General features: G+C 44.9%; 2 protein-coding genes across 5 annotated transcripts in view; one reads left to right on the forward strand and one right to left on the reverse strand.

Moving 5' to 3' along the window:
- Nucleotides 1–1,488, reverse strand: part of clcn6 (chloride channel 6) — a 19,907-nt gene extending 18,419 nt beyond the window's left edge. The window contains exon 1 of one of the 2 annotated variants that reach the window (XM_076081742.1): nt 1,410–1,488. Coding sequence is in view for 1 of the 2 variants with exons in the window: in XM_076081741.1 (XP_075937856.1) it covers nt 558–632 (75 nt within the window). In the remaining variant the exon portion in view is untranslated. Of the gene's footprint in view, nt 1–557; nt 1,390–1,409 lie in introns of those variants that run through there. The other variant, XM_076081741.1, reaches the window with a different exon arrangement.
- Nucleotides 1,166–19,618, forward strand: mthfr (methylenetetrahydrofolate reductase (NAD(P)H)). 3 transcript variants are annotated; one of them, XM_076081747.1, is made up of 12 exons: nt 1,166–1,517; nt 2,324–2,582; nt 3,451–3,689; nt 8,019–8,129; nt 8,223–8,416; nt 10,846–11,096; nt 11,746–11,880; nt 12,001–12,181; nt 15,040–15,222; nt 15,309–15,410; nt 15,495–15,614; nt 18,701–19,618. In XM_076081747.1, the coding sequence occupies exons 2-12, from the start codon at nt 2,338–2,340 to the stop codon at nt 18,917–18,919; spliced, it is 1,980 nt and encodes a 659-aa protein (XP_075937862.1). In that variant the 5' UTR covers nt 1,166–1,517; nt 2,324–2,337; the 3' UTR covers nt 18,920–19,618. The 3 variants fall into 3 exon arrangements, with proteins under 3 accessions (XP_075937862.1, XP_075937860.1, XP_075937861.1); XM_076081745.1 differs by having other exon boundaries at nt 1,508–1,648; XM_076081746.1 differs by lacking the exon at nt 1,166–1,517 and adding an exon at nt 1,667–2,014.
- Nucleotides 19,619–20,846: the final 1,228 nt, after the last annotated feature.

A 20,846-nucleotide genomic window follows, 5' to 3' on the forward strand; every position in this document is an offset into this window, starting at 1 on the left:
CACCTGACAGAGAGTAAACTCGCTTAGCTTCAAGACATGATATGGTCTACAGATAACTGGTTCCGATTGATAACCGATCTCCCAAGCATTACTCCACCGAGTAGGATGAAGGTGACTATCGGTATAACGGGGTTGTCATACTAAAGAGTTGCATGTAACATGCATGCCGAACTGAAGCAGGTATTCTGATAAGCCACAAAAGGACTAAATGGTGTTAGGGAGGGTAAGGAAGCTTTATTAAACAATAAATGGAGTGTGGTCCAAGGGCTTTCTCCCCATTAGCATGAGGGAAACAGTATCCCCATGAGACAAAGTTACAGTGTAAGGAGGACTAATGCCTGTTACAGCATAGGTGTCAGTTACATCCTGAATGGACTTAAGGTCAATGTAGTTTGCAAAAGCTACACAACACCAGAACAGTCTCTGAGCAGCAGGGTGGAGCAAGCAAGCCAGAGGAGGGCACCGTGCAGAACTCAGGAGGAATTCTGAGGGAAAATATCGGATCATAAAAGAATCAAGAGATCCTCGTTTTGACCGATTATAATATATGTCTTTACCAGCTCCTCAGGCGTCCGTGTCTCCCCTTCTCTGCAGCAACATTGGCAACAAAAACAGTTTCCACAACACGCCATCTTCTCTGTTGTGTCATGCTGCGTTCAGGTTGTATTGTTAAACCGCAAAGTTTGTCTAAGTTTGAAAGATCAAATGGGTGGAAGAACCTGGAAAAACACATTTAGCGGGCAGTAGATCGGACAGGACGTTATATAGCAAATAAGAAGTCGTTGTGTCCTAACATTTGATTCTAAATATTTGTTGATAATATAATTTCTAGGTTTGAACGTTTATATTTCCTATGCCATCTAAATGCATCATGAGCTCCTACAGTTTCATGTGACGCCAAAGGCGGAAGATTGTTCAAAAGAGTCAAACCTGCGTGTAATTTTCGCACAAGCCTTTATTCTATCATAAACACATCCCATACTCTTAAAATGCATGCGTGCATGCATATATGGTAAATTATTACCCCATTGATATTGCAAAGAAAGCCATTTAATTAGTTAACGAGCTGATTTTGTAATTGTGCATATCGTATTTTAATTCCCTTAAAAAAATGAATATTCCATGCTAAATGTGTTGCCCGTGGGGAAACCCGATAAACCATTATTCTTATGAAAAACTAAAGTTTACTTTTAACTTTAATATTAAGATTCAACATTGACAAGAATGTGCATTCATTTCAATCAACTCAACTAAATTCAGACGCTCATACTGCTGCGTGACGTTTCTCTAGGCCTATGTTATTTAGTGAGACATGTGTCATATGCACGATCGAGTGTTTCATTTTTAGAGTCCGGGTCAGTTTCATTAAAAAATGATACAAAAATCGTCTTTACAACGTTTTCACGAACCCACACGAGGAGAGAACTGCGTTGCTTTCATCCGTGCTGGAGAAGAAACGGCGGGTGTAAATGCAGCACGGTGTCGTCGACGCCCACCACACGGCATCACTGCTTCGGGTACGAGGGAGCTCTCGGTTTTTTGGGGTTTCCCACGCTGCCCCAGCTAATGCTCAGTATTGGGTGGCAGACGCTCTGTGAGAGGAACAGACTTTAACACAACACCGGCAAGACAACCGCGGCAGGTGGAGGTGGGAGATGCACTGTTTGCCTTTTCGTCCCAGCATAAACAGAACGTAACTGGGTTTAGCTTCAGGCTCGGTGCGGCACAACGTAGCCTGACTTACTTCTGTGTGTCTTTCGCCCAATGGGTTAACATCGCTCGTGGGGCACGTAGCTAACGTTAGCCGTGCTCAGCCAAGAGAACTAGCAGGCTCTAAATAAGTTTACTACCATACTTTGAATGTGTCTGTGCGCGCGCATGTGTGTTAGACATGGGTATAAAAAGAGCGGCTCGTGGCACTCGGTGGCACTTTGTGGGGCCTAAAGTTTCCCCAAATATCTGTCCAGGGATCAGCCAGTTTCAAGCTAATGCTTGTTGTGAAGTGATCGTTACGGTAGGATATTGGGGGGGGGGGGGGTTAAGAAGTTCACTTAAATTTGAATTTGCACCCTAATCTGTCAAGTTACGAACTTATTGTGAATTGTTTAACTTTTTCATCACGTTGTATGAGATGGTACTTTGTCAACAAAATCTAGTCAACAATATTTGACACAATTTTGAATAGGCTGTCGGTTTTACCTTCGTTCCCATGTACAAAAACCAAAGCAAAAAGGGTTGCTCTCATGTTGTCTAAGTAACGTTATAGCTGACGATCTCAACTTATTGACGGAAAGGGTTGTTTTGTGTATTATTTTCTTCGCAGTATAATTTGCCATCATGGTGAACCAGGTTCAGCGAGCGGACGGGAGTTTGCAGTCATGCAAGAGCGACTCCAGCGGGGCCAGCAACAGCGGGGAGAGCTCCAAGGAGAGCTCCCGGTGCTCCACGCCGGTGCTGGACGCAGACCGCTCCGACAGGCTGCGGGACAAGATGCGGAGGAGGATGGAGTCCGGAGACCGCTGGTTCTCGCTGGAGTTCTTTCCTCCCCGCACAGCCAGTGGAGCTGTCAACCTCATCTCAAGGCATGTGAAATCAACCTTTACCTGCACAGTTCAACGTTCATGCTTTTTTTGTCACTTGCAAAATCTACTTGCTCAAATTGACATTACTTATAATGCAAATTTAAATAATGCACTACAGGAATGTCCTACAGTTTTAGTTTGTCATGTGTTTGTGTTAGAAATGGACTACGAGTGATTTTTCGTTGTGTCTATCAGCAGTTTCCAAAGTTACTTGTCACGTTTGATCTATTTAAGTAACCTGAAGTGGTAAAAAAAAAAGAATTAAACGGAACTAAACTCCATCAGGCAAGTAAGTTGCTAGATGTAGTAGCCCGACGTGGCATTTTTGTTGCCCCGGTCAACTGGACAGTCCTCATTGTTGAGCCCTGACTTGAATGGAAAATGCTTCAATAGGAAACATGATTGTGTTAGAACCAGCAAAGCTCATAAAAAAGCTGAACCAAAGGACATGGTTAAAGGATTTGGTGAAAAGTTGTCAGGCTTTTAATGAATAACGTGGTATTGGCACAAACTCCACATACTCTGGTAGTCTAGTTCAACACTGGTAGACCAGTAGCTCCAAGAGGATTTTTGTAATCCTTGCAGCAACATTTTAAATAGCTAGTTAGCTTGTATGTTACAGTAGCCCATTGTTATATATTTTTTTTAAATAAACCTTTATATAACCAGGTGGGTCCCGTTGAGATTTAAAAATGATTTTTCCCCAAGAGAGCCGCAATACACTGTTTCAACCAACATACACGCAAACCGTTACAACACACAAAACAAACAATTACAATCATCACTCTCATTGTTCAGCAACATCACATTGTCACTTACCACTTAAGAAAAAAGACATCTGAACAATTGTTTTGTCATTTTTCTTCAGATTCGACCGTATGGGCACCGGGGGGCCCCTGTTCATTGACATCACCTGGCATCCAGCAGGGGACCCGGGCTCAGACAAGGAAACCTCCTCTATGATGATTGCCAGCACAGCGGTCAATTATTGTGGCCTGGAGAGCATCCTCCACTTGACCTGCTGCAACCAGACCAAAGAGAAGATCACTGGCTACCTGGCCAAAGCTAAGCACCTGGGCCTCAAGAACATCATGGCACTAAGGGGAGGTAGGAGAGATGGCGTGTGTTTACATTCTGATTTTCAGGAGGGGTTGTGCTATGAACAGGGAGTTGTTTGCTCCATTGTTTCTTCCGGTTTCCGTTCACAACAGAGTAGCTCACTTGCTTCTGCCAGCCCTTCTCAGTGAAGAGGAGAGGAACGGTAGCTTTGCCTGAAGAGTGTGGTGTAGAAACGTACTGTAGAATAGGGGTGGGGGAAAAAAATCGGTACAGCATAGTATCGCGATATTTTGCGTGGTGATATTGTATCGATACACGGACGCCAATTATCGATCTTTTATTATATAAACTATTTAAAAAAAATAATAATTACTAGAAAAATCAAATCAATTGCTTTTCTTTCAGTCCACTAGATGGTGCTGAGTTGTTTTCTGGTGAGGTCAGGAAAGGTCCCGGGTCAGCGTGATTGGTAGGAAGTTGGTCAAAACAAAGATAGACACATCTGGCCTCACAACGGGGTTAAATCTGCCAACAGTAGCCAGGCTCATGGGGAGAGTGCAGCGCATAACTGTCTCTCTGCCCTTGACGTCCACGCATCGCAAGTTATACTCCATCCATCCATCCATTTTCCACTGCTTATCCGGGGTCGGGTCGCGGTGACAGCAGGTCAAGCAGGCCGACCCAGACCTCCCTCTCACCGGCAACATGTTCCAGCTCATTCTGGGGGATCCCGAGGCGTTCCCAGGCCAGCTGGGAGATGTAATCTCTCCAGTGTGTTCTGGGTCTTCCCCGGGGTCTCTTCCCAGTTGGACGTGCCTGGAAAACCTCCAGTGGGAGGCGTCCAGGAGGCATCCTAATTAGATGCCCGAACCACCTCAGCTGACTCCTTTCGACGCGAAGGAGTAGCGGCTCGACTCCAAGCTCCCTCCTGATGACCGAGCTCCTTACCCTATCTCTAAGGCTGAGCCCGGCCACCCTACGGAGGAAGCTCATTTCGGCCGCTTGTAGCCGCGACCTTGTCCTTTCGGTCACGACCCAGAGTTCGTGACCATAGGTGAGGGTAGGAACGTAGACCGAGTGGTAAATTGAGAGCTTTGCCTTCCGGCTCAGCTCCCTCTTCACCAAGACGGTCCGGTGCAGCGCCTGCTTTACTGCTGCAGCTGCACCGATCCGTCTGTCGATCTCCCGCTCCATCTTACCCTCACTCGTGAACAAGACCCCGAGATACTTGAACTCCTTCGCTTGAGGTAGGCACTCCGTCCCCACCTGGAGGGAGCAATCCACCGGTTTCCGGCAGAGAACCATGGCCTCAGATTTGCCGCTGCTCTCTGCCGCTTCACACTCGGCAGAGAGGCGATCCCGAGACCCCCGAAACTGACGTTCTCCGCCCCCAGGCTGCGCCTAGATATCCTGTCCATGAAAATCACGAACAGGACCGGTGACAAAGGGCAGCCCTGGCGGAGGCCAACACCCACCGGGAACGTGTCTGACTTATTGCCGAGAATGCGGACACAGCTCCTACTGCAGTCGTACAGAGACCGGATCGCCCGTTGTAACGGGTCCGGCACCCCATACTCCCGCAGCACCCCCCACAAGACCCCCCGAGGGACCCGGTCGAAAGCCTTCTCCAAGTCCACAAAGCACATGTAGACTGGTTGGGCAAACTCCCAGAGCCCCTCCAGTAGTCTTGCGAGGGTAAAGAGCTGGTCCACTGTTCCACGGCCGGGACGGAATCCGCACTGCTCCTCTTGAATCTGAGGTTCGACAAGCGGTCGGAGCCTCCTTTCCAGCACCCTGGCATAAGCCTTCCCCGGGAGGCTGAGTAGTGTGATACCCCGGTAATTCGAGCACACTCTCCGGTCCCCCTTTTTGAAGATGGGAACCACCACCCCGGTCTGCCATTCTATGGGCACTGATCCCGACCCCCATGCGACATTGAAGAGGCGTGTCAGCCAGGACAGCCCAACTATGTCCAGTGCCTTCAGCATCTCAGGGCGGATCTCATCCACCCCCGGCACCTTGCCACCAAGGAGCTTTTTAACTACCTCAGCGACCTCTGCCAGGGATATGGGTGAGCCTCCCCCTAGGTCCTCAGGCGCTGCCTCCTCTGCAGAGGACATGTTGGTCGGGTTTAGGAGTTCCTCAAAGTGCTCTTTCCACCGCCCGACGATGTCCTCCGTCCGGGTTAGCAGTCCCCCCCCCCCCCCCCCCCATTCGCGACCACCGCAGCTGCAGCCCTTCTGGCCTGCCGATACCTGTCAGCTGCTTCAGGAGACCCCTGGGCCAACCAGGCTTTGAAGGTCTCCTTCTTCAGCTTGACAGCTTCCCTCACCTCCGGTGTCCACCACTGGGTTCTCGGGTTGCCGCCACGACAGGCACCGATGACCTTCCGGCCACAGCTCCTAGCGGCCGCGTCCACAATAGAGGCTTTGAACATGGTCCACTCGGATTCCGTGTCCCCAACCTCCCTCGGGATGTGTGAGAAGTTCTTCCGGAGGTGGGAGTTAAAGACCTCCCGGACAGGGTCCTCCGCCAGACGTTCCCAGTTTACCCTCACTACACGTTTGGGTTTACCGGGTCTTTCCAACCGGTTCCCCTGCCATCTGATCCAACTCACCACCAGGTGGTGATCAGTTGACAGCTCTGCTCCTCTCTTCACCCGAGTGTCCAAGACATACGGCCGCAAATCAAATGATACGATTACAAAGTCGATCATTGATCTCCGGCCTAAGGTGTTCTGGTACCAGGTACACTTATGAGCCACCTTATGTTTGAACATGGTGTTCGTTATGGCCAAACCGTGGCACGCACAGAAGTCCAATAACGAAACACCATTCGGGTTCAGATCGGGCAAGCCGTTCCTCCCAATCACCCCCTGCCAGGTTTCTCCGTCATTGCCCACGTGAGCGTTGAAGTCCCCCAGGAGAACTATGGAGTCGGTAGGCGGCGCCCTTTCCAGGACCCCTCCCACCGACTCCAAGAAGGCCGGATACTCCGAACTGCTGTTTGGTGCATAAGCACAAACCACAGTCGGAGCCTTGCTCCCCGCAACCCGTAGGCGCATGGAGGCGACCCTCTCGCTCTCCGGGGAGAACTCCAACACAGCGGCGCTCAGCCGGGGGCTCGTGAATATCCCCACTCCCGCCCGGCGCCTCTCACCCTGGGCAACTCCGGAAAAGGACAAAGTCCAACCCCTCTCCAGCTTGGTTCCAGAGCCAACGCTGTGTGTGGAGGTGAGTCCAACTATTTCTAGCTGGTATCGCTCCACCTCCTGCACCAGCTCCGGCTCTTTCCCCGCTAGCGAGGTGACGTTCCACGTCCCTAGAGCTAGTCTATGTCGCCGGCGATCGGCATGCCCGGGCCTCCCGCCCGACCCACCGCCCGGTCTGCATAGCACCCGACCCCGATGCGTGTCCCTGCGGGTGGTGGGTCCACAGGGTGGCTGCTCCATGGTGTTTATTCAGGCTGAGCCCGACCGGGCCCCATGGGCAAAGGCCCGGCCACCAGACGCTCGCCTACGAGCTCCCCTCCTGGGTCTGGCTCCGGGAGGGTGCCCCGGTTTCCCTGGTCCGGGCGAGGTGACTATAGTCCGTGGGCTGCTTATCATTAGGGTCGTTTTGAACCGCTCTTAGTCTGGGCTCTCCCCTGAAACCTGTTTGCCTTGGGAGACCCTACCAGGGGCTAATGCCCCGGACAACATAGCTCCCAGGATCACTGAGCCACTCAAACTCCTCCACCACGATAAGGTGGCGATTCGCGGAGGAGGCAAGTTATACTGAGTTATATAACTCTTATATCCTACTTATATAAGTTATAGTTCATATACTGAGTCCACACGTTTGCATTTAGTTAAGTTGGACTATGTAGTAATACATTCAGTTTGTCGGGTTCATGCAACATTTATGACATTGTTGGTCAGTCTGTCTGCTTGACAATCCTATTTTGCTGCAATAAAAATGATTGAAGTGAGATGAACAGACTGAAAACTTTATCTTATTAGATAAAACATGTTGACACAGTTTTCCTTTGGGGACATAATTCGAAGTTGAAAAAAGTAATAAATCGCAATATAGGCCTATGGTATCGCAATACTCAGAATATCGCAGTATCGTGATAATATCGTATCGCGGGATCTCTGGTGATTCCCACCCCTACTGTAGAAGGCAGGCTACTGCTTCATTTTTTTAGTGCACTTTTAAATTTTACTTTGCGTTGTGCTTCCAGTGTTTTAGCAGAGGTCAATGGGCCGCTTTTGACAGCTGGCATAACTAAACAAAGTACTTTACATAGATTAGGCTTTATATTTCCCTGTCCTGCTGATTCGTTAGAGAATAGCCTTGGAGATCCTCCTAATGTGGTATTCTGACCTTTCCACAGACCCAGTGGGAGCAGGCTGGGAGGAAGAGGAGGAAGGCTTCAACTACGCCACCGACCTTGTTAAACATATCCGATCAGAGTTCGAGGACTACTTTGACATCTGTGTTGCTGGTATGTTCTCAGCCTCCAGATCAGTGGAGGGTAGTTTAAGTGGAACTCCATTTGAAGCGTCAGTCAGTGATTTCGATCTGTCTGTATGTCCAGGCTACCCCACAGGCCACCCAGAGGCAGAGAGCTATGAGGAGGATCTCCGACACCTGAAGGAGAAGGTGGACGCCGGAGCAGACTTCATCATCTCCCAGCTGTTCTTCAGGGCAGACACTTTCCTCAAGTTCCTGGATGACTGCAGGGCGATTGGTATCACCTGTCCCATCCTACCTGGAATCTTCCCCATTCAGGTGAGTCACTGCTGCTTCCAGGAACACCAATACTGTTCTCATTGCTGCTGAACATAAACAATACTGAGAATACTGAGAAGAGTCCTACTGAGAAAAGCATGTCCATCCTGTTTAGCATGACTCCGTCTTCTCTTTGTTGTTTTGGTCATCACTCCCTTTGTTTGTGCAAGCAGAGTTTGGCCAATTAAAGATCAAGGATTGTTCAACATTTTTCTCATAACTCAAATTTCCTTTTAGTTCTCTGTCTCACACACACATTAATATACTGTGAGGATCAAATGTGTTGCTCAGCTTCAGTAATTAGGTAAAATATGAAGAGTGATAGAGGAACATTGGCAGACTAAATCTAGAAGATTGTACAGTTGCTAATACGTTAAATCTAGAAGATTGTACAGTTGCTAATACGTTAACAGTCGGGTAAATAACAATAGGGAGATTCATTACGGCAGCTTATCATGTAAAAGTGTTGTGATTGAGGACAGGCTGAATAGGGCTATGTTTGAGAGAAAGCAGGGGAACATTGATAAAGTGTTGCCAATAGCCTCATTTCAAAGAGTTCCCTGTGCTGCTGCTGTAGGACTTTGTTTAGTTGTCCTCTACTTTGCCTTTCTACTTGTTATTAAACTTCCCAGGGATTGATTCAGAGTAGTTGTCAACTGATGAATTTGCTGGCTTTATATGAGCTTATCTCAAAAACTCTCAGATATCTGGGTAGCCCGACATCATTTCCTGTGTGCAACCTGAAGGTTTTACCCCAGAGGACAGTGCCATGGCATCTGCCTAACCCCCAACTTGTCATAACCCGGCTCCTAGGTCATGATAAGTACGGGAATGGACACAGTGGATGACAGTTCATTAAATATATTTATTACAATGAAGTAAACAACTAAAAAAGTGCTCACCACAAACCTGAAAAAAAGTCTCAAAGACTCCATAGATTGAAGATGCAGTGAGGCCAAATTCTTACCTCCAGCCAACCTCTGTATGTGTACCCTTAAAGAAAAGCGTTGTTGCTCTCCATTATCAAATAATTTCAAACAGACCATCCACTGGCATAAAGCTGGACTTCAACCTTTCTAACCCTAGCCCTATTTTTAGGCCTCTGCTTAAAAATTGCATGCCCATATACTAAAAAGAGTGTATTTCTGCAACTACAAGGTGTATTTCAATAATTTTGATATTATAATAAAGGTAACACTTGTGAGATTTGTTCAGATGTGTAAATATCAGTGTATATGTTACTGGTTAAGAGTAAATGAAGATGGCACACAGCTCAAATTGAAAAGTTTCAGGTTCGCCAGAAAATAAAAGCACTGAAAGCATGAATATCTCTTTTGAATGATGCTAACAAAAGTTTAAAACTCTCCCAAATCACAGCACAACATGTGAACAGTCTCTCAGCTTTGATAAAGTGAAGTAGAACAAAATTAGAGAGGTTTTAGTACAGAGAGGTCAGGCAAGGTCATGAAATTGTCATTTTGGAACCAGCTGTTCCATTGTAATTTTCTATACTATATAACTATATATTTCACTTGTTTTATCACTAATAGTGTTGAATCTATCCAAATACAGCAGTTTGGCTTCATTTTGAGAGCCAGAATCCTCTCTGGGCCCATTTTGTGTCTGTGATCCATGGAGCTGTCTCGTCTGACTGCAGTTTCTCTGTGTCTATGGGGACCTAGCTCAGCAGCCCATTGGTCGATTTCAGTGAATGAACCCTCCTTCGAGTCAGAGTCTATAGAATTGAGCCGGGACAACGTGGTATTGATTGACAGTCAGAATCAAAACCGCGCCGTCCCTCGCGAAGAGTAAAATCCGATACGCCAAGAGTCAAATCCTTTCCCCCAGCTCCCCTAAGTTAGATTGACCCCACTTTCTTCAAGGAAACAGTTCAATGACAAACAGGATATACGTCAAACACATATTTGAATGGAAATAACCGTGAATTTATCAGTTCTCTTCACGAAAATCAGCTCACGGTGAGAAGCATTTATGATTATTATTGATAAAGCGGTTTGTGGTTCTGGTGCTTGTTTGCTCATAGCTCTGTAATGGTTTCACAGAGAGAAATTCTGAAGATATCTCTGGAATCTGTCGAATTCTCGTGCTTTCTGATGTATTGGTTGTCCGTGTTAGCCTTTACCTTTGTGTTCGTAGCTTTGTCCGGAGTGCGTAGCTCGCCGAGTCATGGCGAAAAATATGTGATATTGTGGTACATCTTCTAGTTGATTATATTAGTTGTGTAGAATTGTGTTTGGAGTGTGTAAAAAGGCTTGCAGGATATTGTTACCCAGAATCTCTTCTTTAACTGGGTATATAACGTGTGTAACATTCATTATATTCGTTTCTGAAAAGTGCATTCTACAACACTCTCTTCGCTAAACTTTCTCGCTGGAACCCCAAATGGTCCTCGCTCTGTTCCTCTCCAGGGTTACCAGTCTCTGCGTCAGCTCGTCAAGTTGTCGAAACTGGAGATACCAGAGGAGATCACCAGAGTCATCGAGCCCATCAAAGATAACGACGCTGCTATCCGTAGCTACGGAGTCCAGCAGGCGGTGGAGATGTGCCGCGTGCTGCTGGACAGCGGCAAGGTACCAGGCCTCCACTTCTACACGCTGAATCGAGAGGTCGCCATCATGGAGGTTCTCCGACAGCTCGGCCTTTGGATAGAGGACCCCAGGTCAGTCACCCCTCCGCCTGCTTACAGCACACTGGTGCTTTGAGCTACAGTCCGAGGTAGTCGGGGAGTTTTAAGAAAGGAAGTGATTCTTGGCATTTCCTATCGGTGAAAACTAGAAAAGGGTCATATTTCCTGCAGGGTCCTAGTATCGACAAAATACTACCAGTACAACAGAGCAGAGTGATGTCATGACAAACCAGTAGAAAGACTTTGCATGGTGATCTGTTGCACTGGAGATGCTGTCAATGTTTACGGTTCTATCAGTGTTCCACTCTGGTTATAAAACATGAGACCTACAGCAGGTAGATAATTAACGCCTTTTCATAGTAGCCTATGTTCACCTACAGTATTAATGTTAAAGTCCAGATGACTTTTTAACCCTTTTCGATCACATCACTGGTCATATTGGGCACCAGTTTAACAATATAATAACAGTAAATTAACTTGAAATCAATAATTTCATCATATTCCATCAGATGTGCTGCTCTCTGTATCCTGAACCCCGCCTCTCTCATAGTTCAATTGGAAAGTCATCCAGGATCAACAGTGTTAGGATGAGTGAAGCCAGATATCTCAAAGAGCCTGAGCAGCTCCTTGTTTGCCTTGATTCAAAGTGGTCCAGTGTTTCAGAGCTTGTGTTCTCTGCCAGGCGGCCTCTTCCCTGGGCAGTGAGTGCTCATCCCAAACGGAAGGTAGAAGATGTCCGACCCATCTTCTGGGCATCCAGGCCCAAGAGCTACATCTACAGGACCCAGGACTGGGACGAGTTCCCCAACGGCAGATGGTACAATACACATGAACTCAAAAGATTCTATCTCCTTGTTAATGTGGTTTATGTGCTAGTGAAGAATGATGAAGCCTACTGTCAAACGACTAAAAGGTGTCCTGTCGTTGATGTCTTCAGGGGAAATTCCTCGTCTCCAGCCTTTGGCGAGTTAAATGACTACTACCTGTTCTACTTAAAGAGCAAGTCATCCAAAGATGCTCTGCTGCAAATGTGGGGCGATGAGCTGATGAATGAAGAGAGCGTCTATGAGGTCTTTACCTGCTACATCACGGCCCAACCAAACAGCAACGGACACAAGGTAGAACAGCTTGCTCTGCCCATGACTTCTAACATTCCTCAGAGGGAGCATTGATGACATCTGTTGTTCTGCTGTGTCCTTGTTACTTAGTCTAAGTTAGTCTGAATGTGGATTTTAGTGAGACCTGAAAGACAAGGAAAACATACAGATGTTGTTTGGTGGTATGATGATAGAGATTGAGACATTAATATCCTGTTAATTCTCATCCAACTCATTTGGCTCTAGGAACACAGTTTGATAAGCTAATCCTGGATAAAGTTATGTTAAACAGTGTGCTTTTAAAGCAGTAGAGATGCAAAACCACGATCAGTGCTACGATTGGTTAAGCAGATTCAACTTTAAATTATATCAAAAAATTCATCTTAGTGAACATTTTCCAATTTGTTGCAACTTAGAATTAAAATAGATTTTTTTGTATTTTATATAATCGACCTTCACAAAGTAGTCACACTTGGTGTGAAAAGTAAATAAATAAGAAAAAATCTTGTTTTTAAAAGATCAAAACATTTAAAAAGTGGAGCATGCATATTTACTCACCCCTTTGTTGTCAGATGATGGAACAGAGCACCATCTAATTTATTATTATAAAATTTTAAGAATATGACACCATGACAAAGCTGCCAAGAGAGGACCAATACTCACATTTATCAGAGAGGCAACAAAGAGACCACAGATAGCCCTGAAGGAGCTGGAGAGCCCCACAGTATCCGTCCACAGCACCAGTTTAAGTTTCTCCCTGATGATTGTAACCAGAGAACAGGAGCAGAAAAGTGAAGAAACAAACTTTCAATTCAATTCATTTTGTAGAGCCCAAAATCACAAATTTGCCTCTGAGGGCTTTACAATCTGTACACATACAACATCCTCTGTCCCAGGACCCTCACATCAGAATCGGAAAAACTCCCCAAAAAAAACCTTTAACAGGGAGAAAAGAGTAAGAGACCTTAGAGAGAGCAACAGAGGGGGGATCCCTCTATCAGGATGGACAGAAGTGTGTTAGATGTCATGTGTACAGAATGAACAACACAACAGAGTTACAACACATTCAATGCTTATGACATGAATTATTCATATAAAGAGAGTAGTAAGTATAATAATGATGGAAACATTACGATTACTAATAATAACAGCAGTGGTGGATATAGTACAATAATATTGATAATAAAAACAGTAATGGTATTGGTAACAGTAATGTGACTACGACTAATAGTGATATTAGCAGTGGGTGTCAGCTGGGCCATGGCAGGAGGCAAGACCGTGGTCCAGATAAGACCACGATCCATGGAAACCTGCGAGGAGCGAAAGCACAAAGAATCTGAGGAAGAAGCGAATGAGCATTAATGGAACATGAATTTATACAGAAGGAAAGAGGAGCTCAGTGTATCCTATGAAGTCCTCCGACAGTCTAGGCCTAAAGCAGCTTATCTAGGGGCTGGTCCAAGGCAAACCTGAGCCAGCCCCAGCTATAAACCCCAGCCAGCCCCAGCTGTAAACCCGAGCCAGCCCCAGCTGTAAACCCAAGCCAGCCCCAGCTGTAAACCCGAGCCAGCCCCAGCTGTAAACCCGAGCCAGCCCCAGCTGTAAACCCGAGCCAGCCCCAGCTGTAAACCCGAGCCAGCCCCAGCTGTAAACCTGAGCCAGCCCCAGCTATAGCCCCTGATAATAATGAATTGTAGTAATCTAGTCTAGAAGTAATAAATGCATAAAATAATTTTTCTGATCGCTTTGAGACAGGATGTGCCTGATTTTTGAAATATTACGTAGGTGAAAAAAGGCAGTCCTAGAAATTTGTTTTATCTGGGAGTTAAAAGACAAATCCTGATCAAAGATAACTCCGAGATTCTTTACGGCACTGCTGGATGCCAGAGCAATGCCTTCTAGAGAAACTATATTATTAGATAATTTATTTCGGAGGTGTTCTGGGCCTAATCGAATAACTTCAATTTTGTCTTCATATCAGGAAGTTGCAGGTCATCCAGGTTTGAAGTTTAGTGAGCTGGTTGGTTTCATCTGGTTTGATATATATAATTGAGTATCATCTACATAACAATGAAAGTTTATAGTGTTTTCTGATAATATTGCCTAAAGGAAGGATATATAAGGTGAATAAGATTGGTCCAAGCACAGAACCTTGTGGAACTCCATGACTAACTTTGGTGTTCATAGAGGCTTCATCTTTTACAAACTGAGATCGATCTGATAAATAGGACTTAAACCAGCTAAGAGCGGTTCCTTAATGCCAATCAAATGTTCTAGTCTCTGTAACAGGATGTGATGGTCAATGGTGTCGAACGCAGCACTAAGGTTTAACAAAAACGCATTATAAAAATACACCTAACAACACCTCTGAAACAACAATTTCGGATTTTAGGGGAAGTTGCATGCTGGAACTATTCCTTGATGAACAGCAACTTATCCCTCCACCTACTACTTGTGTTCAGTGTCTCCAGCTACAGCCCAGGTTGCCGGATACAGCAGTCTCTGCACCGACTGCTGTTCATTGAGAAATAGTTTTGGCATGTGACTCCCTCCTATTACATTTCTGTCTGTTTACAGATGAAACACAGATACAACATGTTAATCAAAGAGCTTTAAATGTGTTGGTAGGTGTGTTTTTTCAACTTTGGACAGACAAAGGCTAGCTGTTTCCCTCTGCTTCCAGTCTTGATGCTGAGCTAGGCTAACCATGTCCTGACCCCAGCTCTCTACACATGAGACTGATGTGCTGCTGAACATCTGACTCTCCGAAAGAGAGCAGTGTTTCCCAAAATGTCATCCCATAGTTGTGTAGCATCAGCTGTCTTTAAATGAGACAGGACACCATGTTGATCACAGGCTAAGGTTTGCACTGCTGCTAGGTGATGTGTTTGCCATGGAATGATGAGCCTCTGGCCCCAGAGACCAACCTGCTAAAGGACGAGCTGGAGAAGGTGAACAGACGAGGAGTCCTCACCATCAACTCGCAGCCCAACATCAACGGCAAACCCTCCGCAGACTCCATCGCAGGCTGGGGGCCTGCAGGAGGCTACGTCTTCCAGAAGGTAGGAGCACTTTCGCTATTGTTTGTTCCTTCTGGATGGGGGGGGCATATCTATGTTGATATGCTGTCTTGTTTGAAATCCAACAGGCCTATCTGGAGTTCTTCACCTCCAGTGAAAATGTGACCGCTCTCCTCAAAGTACTAAAGAAGTATGAGCCCCGTGTCAACTACCACATCGTTAATGTGCACGTAAGTGTGACCAGAAAGCATCATCATTGTGTGTGTGTGTGAGTTTGTGTTATTGATATGTCCCAATGAATGTTTGTTGTGCAGGGCCGAAACCTGACCAATGCCCCGGACATGCAGCCCAACGCGGTGACGTGGGGGATCTTCCCCGGCAGGGAGATAGTTCAGCCTACTGTAGTGGACCCAGACAGCTTCATGTATTGGAAGGTAAGACAGTGATTGTCCTGCTGACGTACAGGGATTCAGGAATGTTCTGCAGCTTTTGCAGGGAAAAAAGGTGGTTGTTTTCTCTACTGTTGATGGAAGTACCATCATCACTCTAATGTTATGTGTCCATCCTAATGATGAAGGTGTGCCTTTTTTGTAATGAGTGGAACCACACTGACTTAAAGGAATAGTTGTAGATTATGAACATCTTCAGGCAAACTCACAACGAGCCACGAATGTAGTTTAAATGCCTTATTAGTTAAGTTATTAGTTCACTTATAATTTAGTCTGTTAGTTTATCTAGTTAAAACGTACTGCAGGAGAACGGCAACCAGCTTTTTTAAAATAAACTAGAATATGGCCTGAGCACCGCACATTGCACATCCTAGTTAAAACACTGCATGTCGACTAAATTTAGTGAAACGATGTCTGGCACAGAAACCAATTTCTTACCATTTCTGTTTGTCATATCCTAATACTAGACAGATTTACATCTTACAGTTACATTTGTGTCGTAATCTTTTAAGACCATGAACAGAATGCAATATTTGGCGATTTCTGGCTGTTTTAACTTTACTGAATTACAGATCTACACATAACATCTAGTATTTAATGTAGGAACTTAGACCATGGAAAAGCAGCAGATCCAGATATACTTTTTGTAATACGTGGGCACACCAATAAACTGTAATGTCAAACAGTTTAGTGGTGCTGCGAAGATATGTTGATGGAAAATTTATTTTCTGTCACATGGTGTTTTCTGGTAGACAAACACAGATTTTCTTGCAGTGTAACTGGCTGAAAACTACATTCACTATTGTTTGGCCAGTGACTCCTTATGTTTTTCTGTATATATGGGCCACAACCTGAAACGTTTGCCACCCCTGCCCTGAGCTAATAAAGGCATTTTGACTACATCCTTGGCTCGGTGCGAGCGTGCCTGAAGTAAGCCCAGGGGGAGTTCTCTACTTCACAACCCAGAGAATCCAGTACCAACACATCAGTGGCGGGCTGTGCATTTTATACCTGGGCCTTCTGAGCTGTCCTACTACACTTGAGCCATCTCCTAATAAGCTCATTATGACGTGCAAGCTACGGTTATTTGTTTCTAGGGGTGTAACTACACGTATTCGTATTAAACCGTTCGGTACGAGGCTTATGAACCGAACAATACGTTTGAATAATACTTGTGCATTTGGAAAATGCAGAAGCTTAAATTGTGGGAAATATATTGTTTTCGGTGGACTGCGCTCACGTAACAGACAACGGGCTGTGACCTTTTGAACCTGGAACAATAACAAAAAACAGCTGAGGCCCCGCACTTCAGGGAGGCTAAGCTAACCTAGCTTAGCGGGGAAGCAACAGCGGCACACCATCTACGAACTCTCCCCGCAGCGTTTAGCTGTTCCTACTGATTCAGACAGGGCTAAAGCAATCGCCACATAATCCCCATTTCTCCAGACCATCATTCATGCTTTGTAAAAAGAAAACAGCCCGAACAGATTCAATTGTCCGGACCCTAACCCTGCGCATGACGGGATGCTTCGTAATTAACGGATAATGCATATAGTCCAAATCAATGTAATTAACACAATGACAAGAACAAACTCACAAGAACCAGTCACATATATTTATATGACAACAAAGCAACAAATCAATCCAGCAACACTGCAGCGCTAGAGCACGAGCCATTCATATTATTCATAAAAACGCAGTGGCGGGCCGTCTCTGCTGGCCTAAACAGAATCACAAAGTTATAGCTATTTTATAATTGAATAATTTTTCTTGAATGGAATGAAAATGTCAGGGTATATTACTGGATGCGATGTGCATATATGCTGTAAATTTGGTGATTTTAGGACAAATGGTTGAGAAGTTATGTGTATTGATATGTAAGCCACGACCCAAATAAGTTTATTGGTCAATATCTTGTAAACGCAAAAAGATATCAAAAGGTTTTTGATAACATTAGATGGCCTAAATGCATTAGTGATCTACAGCAAATTTGGTAGCAATCGGACCAAGCGTGTAGGGGGAGTTCGCAAAAATGTGTTTTTCACAAAATTCAAAATGGCAGAAAATCTATGAAGGCGGAGCTTAGGGGTCTGAGAGGCTTTTTTGTCGATCTAGCGGATTTGGACATGTGTCCAATTTTAAGTAAATCGGACATACTGGCCGAGGGCGTCGCCGGTTCAACTGGTAGGGGGCGCTAGAGAGCCATTTTTTTTACACACAGATATGCAACATATATCCGATGGCTATATTCACCAGACCTAACAAATGTGCAAAATTTGGTGAGTTTTTGAGTATGGCAAGTCCCCCAAATATGCGCTGTTGTGGCAAAATGACGAGAAGAGACGGCGAACTGAAGTTGCAACCCAACGGGAAGTGTTTAAATAAGCACACGCCAACATAGGAGTTCAGCAAATCCAAACAAATCCGATGTATTACTTTTCACAGATTACTTTTATAGTCAAAATTCACCCCCATTTATTCACCCCATTTAAGTCAGTTTCCACCAATCAAACCAGTGGGTTGAACCACAAACAGAGCACCTCTGGGCTCTTCACTATGTCATGCTCTCGTGACTTTGTTTGGATCAAGATAACCTTTTGGCAGAACACACGATTCGTGTACGGGAAATGTTTGGACACACATTGGAGTGATAGATTACAATTTGTCTGGCGTGCCTTAATCTCTTCCTAAGAATGTTTTTATGAACTAAATGTGTTCAGTTCAATCCTAAATTACATGATGATTTTCTTCAACAGCGCCCGATGTACTATGTGCATTAGCATTTCAATAGGGCCTTCGCTGGCCCGACGTTGTCGGTTGCTCGAGCCCTAATAAAATGTCTTGTAGTTTAACTCAGTTTAGGACTCCTCTGAGCAATTTGAGGTGTTGAGGGGTTTGAGATATTCTGGTCAGGTTGAATTCCCTGCTCACACTGATGAAAATACTGGCCTTAACAAAATGTTATCAGAAGCACGTTGTGTTTGACACCAGTAGTTTTAGGTGTAGTCGATGTCCTCTGACCGGCCTACCAGATGTCCCCTTCGTCAAACCTGTCCCCATGTTTCCCTCAGGACGAGGCCTTCGCCTTGTGGATCGAGCAGTGGGCCAAGCTGTACGAAGATGAGTCTCCTTCACGCATGATCATCAAGTACATCCACGACAACTACTTCCTGGTCAACCTGGTGGACAATGACTTTCCTCTGGAGAGCTGTCTGTGGCAGGTAATCGATGATATGTTCAAGATGCTCGATGCACCTCCAGAGCCTGAAGACGGAACAGTCTCTGAATAAAATTTTAAAAATCTGTTTTTAGGGACAGAAAGAACACTATGGAATTATTGATATTCTATGCATTGCTTAAAAAAAGCTGTTACTTACAATACAGTGCATAGCATAGAGAAAGAAGTGTACCTCGTGGTATTTTTTTGAAGAGTTTATAAATTTAACATTTGAGTGAATAGAAAATGGAAGTGTACTGTCTCACCGAACCAAAATGTGAAACACTCTTTGACCTCCATGATCAGTAGCTTCATCCTCTGCAGCACTCCCAGCTAATGAGATACATCTGCGCTCATACAGGTTTGGGGTTGACCCAGTCACCTTTTTAACGTTCCTTATGGACAGATCTCACTGAAAAACAACCAATAAGACAAAGATCCTTCTTTAAATGAATTGTGAGTTTTTTACTGAATGTTTTTATTTTCATAATTCAAATGCTGTATTTGAGTTAGATTTTGAATGATGTGTACTGTTGTGGCATAAACCTAATGTAGAGGTACAATAGAGACGTGAGATGTTGTGTATGAGTGAATTCATGATCAAGCTATGAAAGTAAGAGTTACACCGTCAGATGTGAGCTACTGATGACTCTATTGTACCAGGGACATAGTTGCATATCTGCCCTCTGCCTTAACATATTTTATATGTAAGTCATATTTATTTGTTCTGCCTGCTCTCTAAAGCATTAAATATTTTTTCAATACTGTACAACCTGGTGAGTGTGTGTTACTAAGCGATATAATTAGCGATATAATTAAAGTGAAGTGTTGCTTAGAGTGACTTTATTAGGTATTCAGAGTGAAGCCCCACCAGTACATAACCAGAGGTACAAAGGCCAGGTCATGGGACAGCACATGACACTGCAGGGATTTCCCCTCATTGAGTAACTGGAGATGGTGTGAGGTGGTGTTGATAAGCCAAATGTATTTTCATTGTTTTAAAATAACACCATTTCTTCATGAAAATTGTGAAATAAAAACATCTTTTGGTATATGCTTCTTTTTAGTTTACAAAAAAAGCTGAAAAGAACACGGAGTAGCTTATTCCACACAAATCCAAAAATGGCCCGAACAATATTGTAGGCACTATTTTTTAGATGTTTCAAGCAGGGGATTCACCTTGAACTTACTTGTGGAATCTAATAATCAGTCAACCAGTTTAGTTTGTTCTGCTGTCTTGTGTCACTGCGTGTACCACGCAGAGCATGGAGAAGTGAAAAAAGTAGAGGATTGTCAGGAGATCAGACAGAAGGATGAAGCTAAACATGATCAATCTCAAGGCTACAAGTCCATCTCCAGAGAACCTGCTGTTCCGGTGTCCACCATGCGTAATGTTTTCAAGAAGATGACTTCGGAGAAAAGTTGACCAAAGACAGCAACAAAGGATTGTTGGAATGGTGGAGAAAGGAGCTTGGACAACTGCAAAACAGATTCAAGCTGACCTTCAAACACAACTTACAAACATTTCAACTTGCACCATCTGTCGCAAATCAATAAATGGAGATTATATGGTTCTGGTTATTCTAAGAAAGAGAAAAACAAAAAAGCCTGGAGTTTGCCAAAAGACAACTGAACAAGACAATTCCTTCTTGGAGAAGGAGTTTTTTGGTTAGTTGCTCTATGCTTACAGAAACAATAATGAAGCCTTCAAAGATAATGACACTATAGCAACAGAAACATAGATGAGGTTCACAGATTTTTGTTTGGTTGCTTTGCTGCCTATACTTAGGGGATAAAACGCTTCCGTATCCCACACTTCCTTTGAGGCGCCCTCCAATACCTTGGGGAGGTAGCAAGGGGAGTCCCCAGGAAAGCATATCATTGGGAAAGAGGACAGCAAGTCTCCCAGGCCACTTTCTGCCAAGAGGCTAGCTGGCTGCTGTACTCTTCCTTGTGCAATATTACATCATCCTATTTTGCGCTGCATGCAAATATTGGCA

The sequence above is a fragment of the Anarhichas minor genome, unplaced genomic scaffold, assembly GCF_050575085.1.
Source record: "Anarhichas minor isolate MPS153535 unplaced genomic scaffold, ASM5057508v1 ptg000086l, whole genome shotgun sequence".
Classification (NCBI taxonomy): domain Eukaryota; kingdom Metazoa; phylum Chordata; class Actinopteri; order Perciformes; family Anarhichadidae; genus Anarhichas; species Anarhichas minor.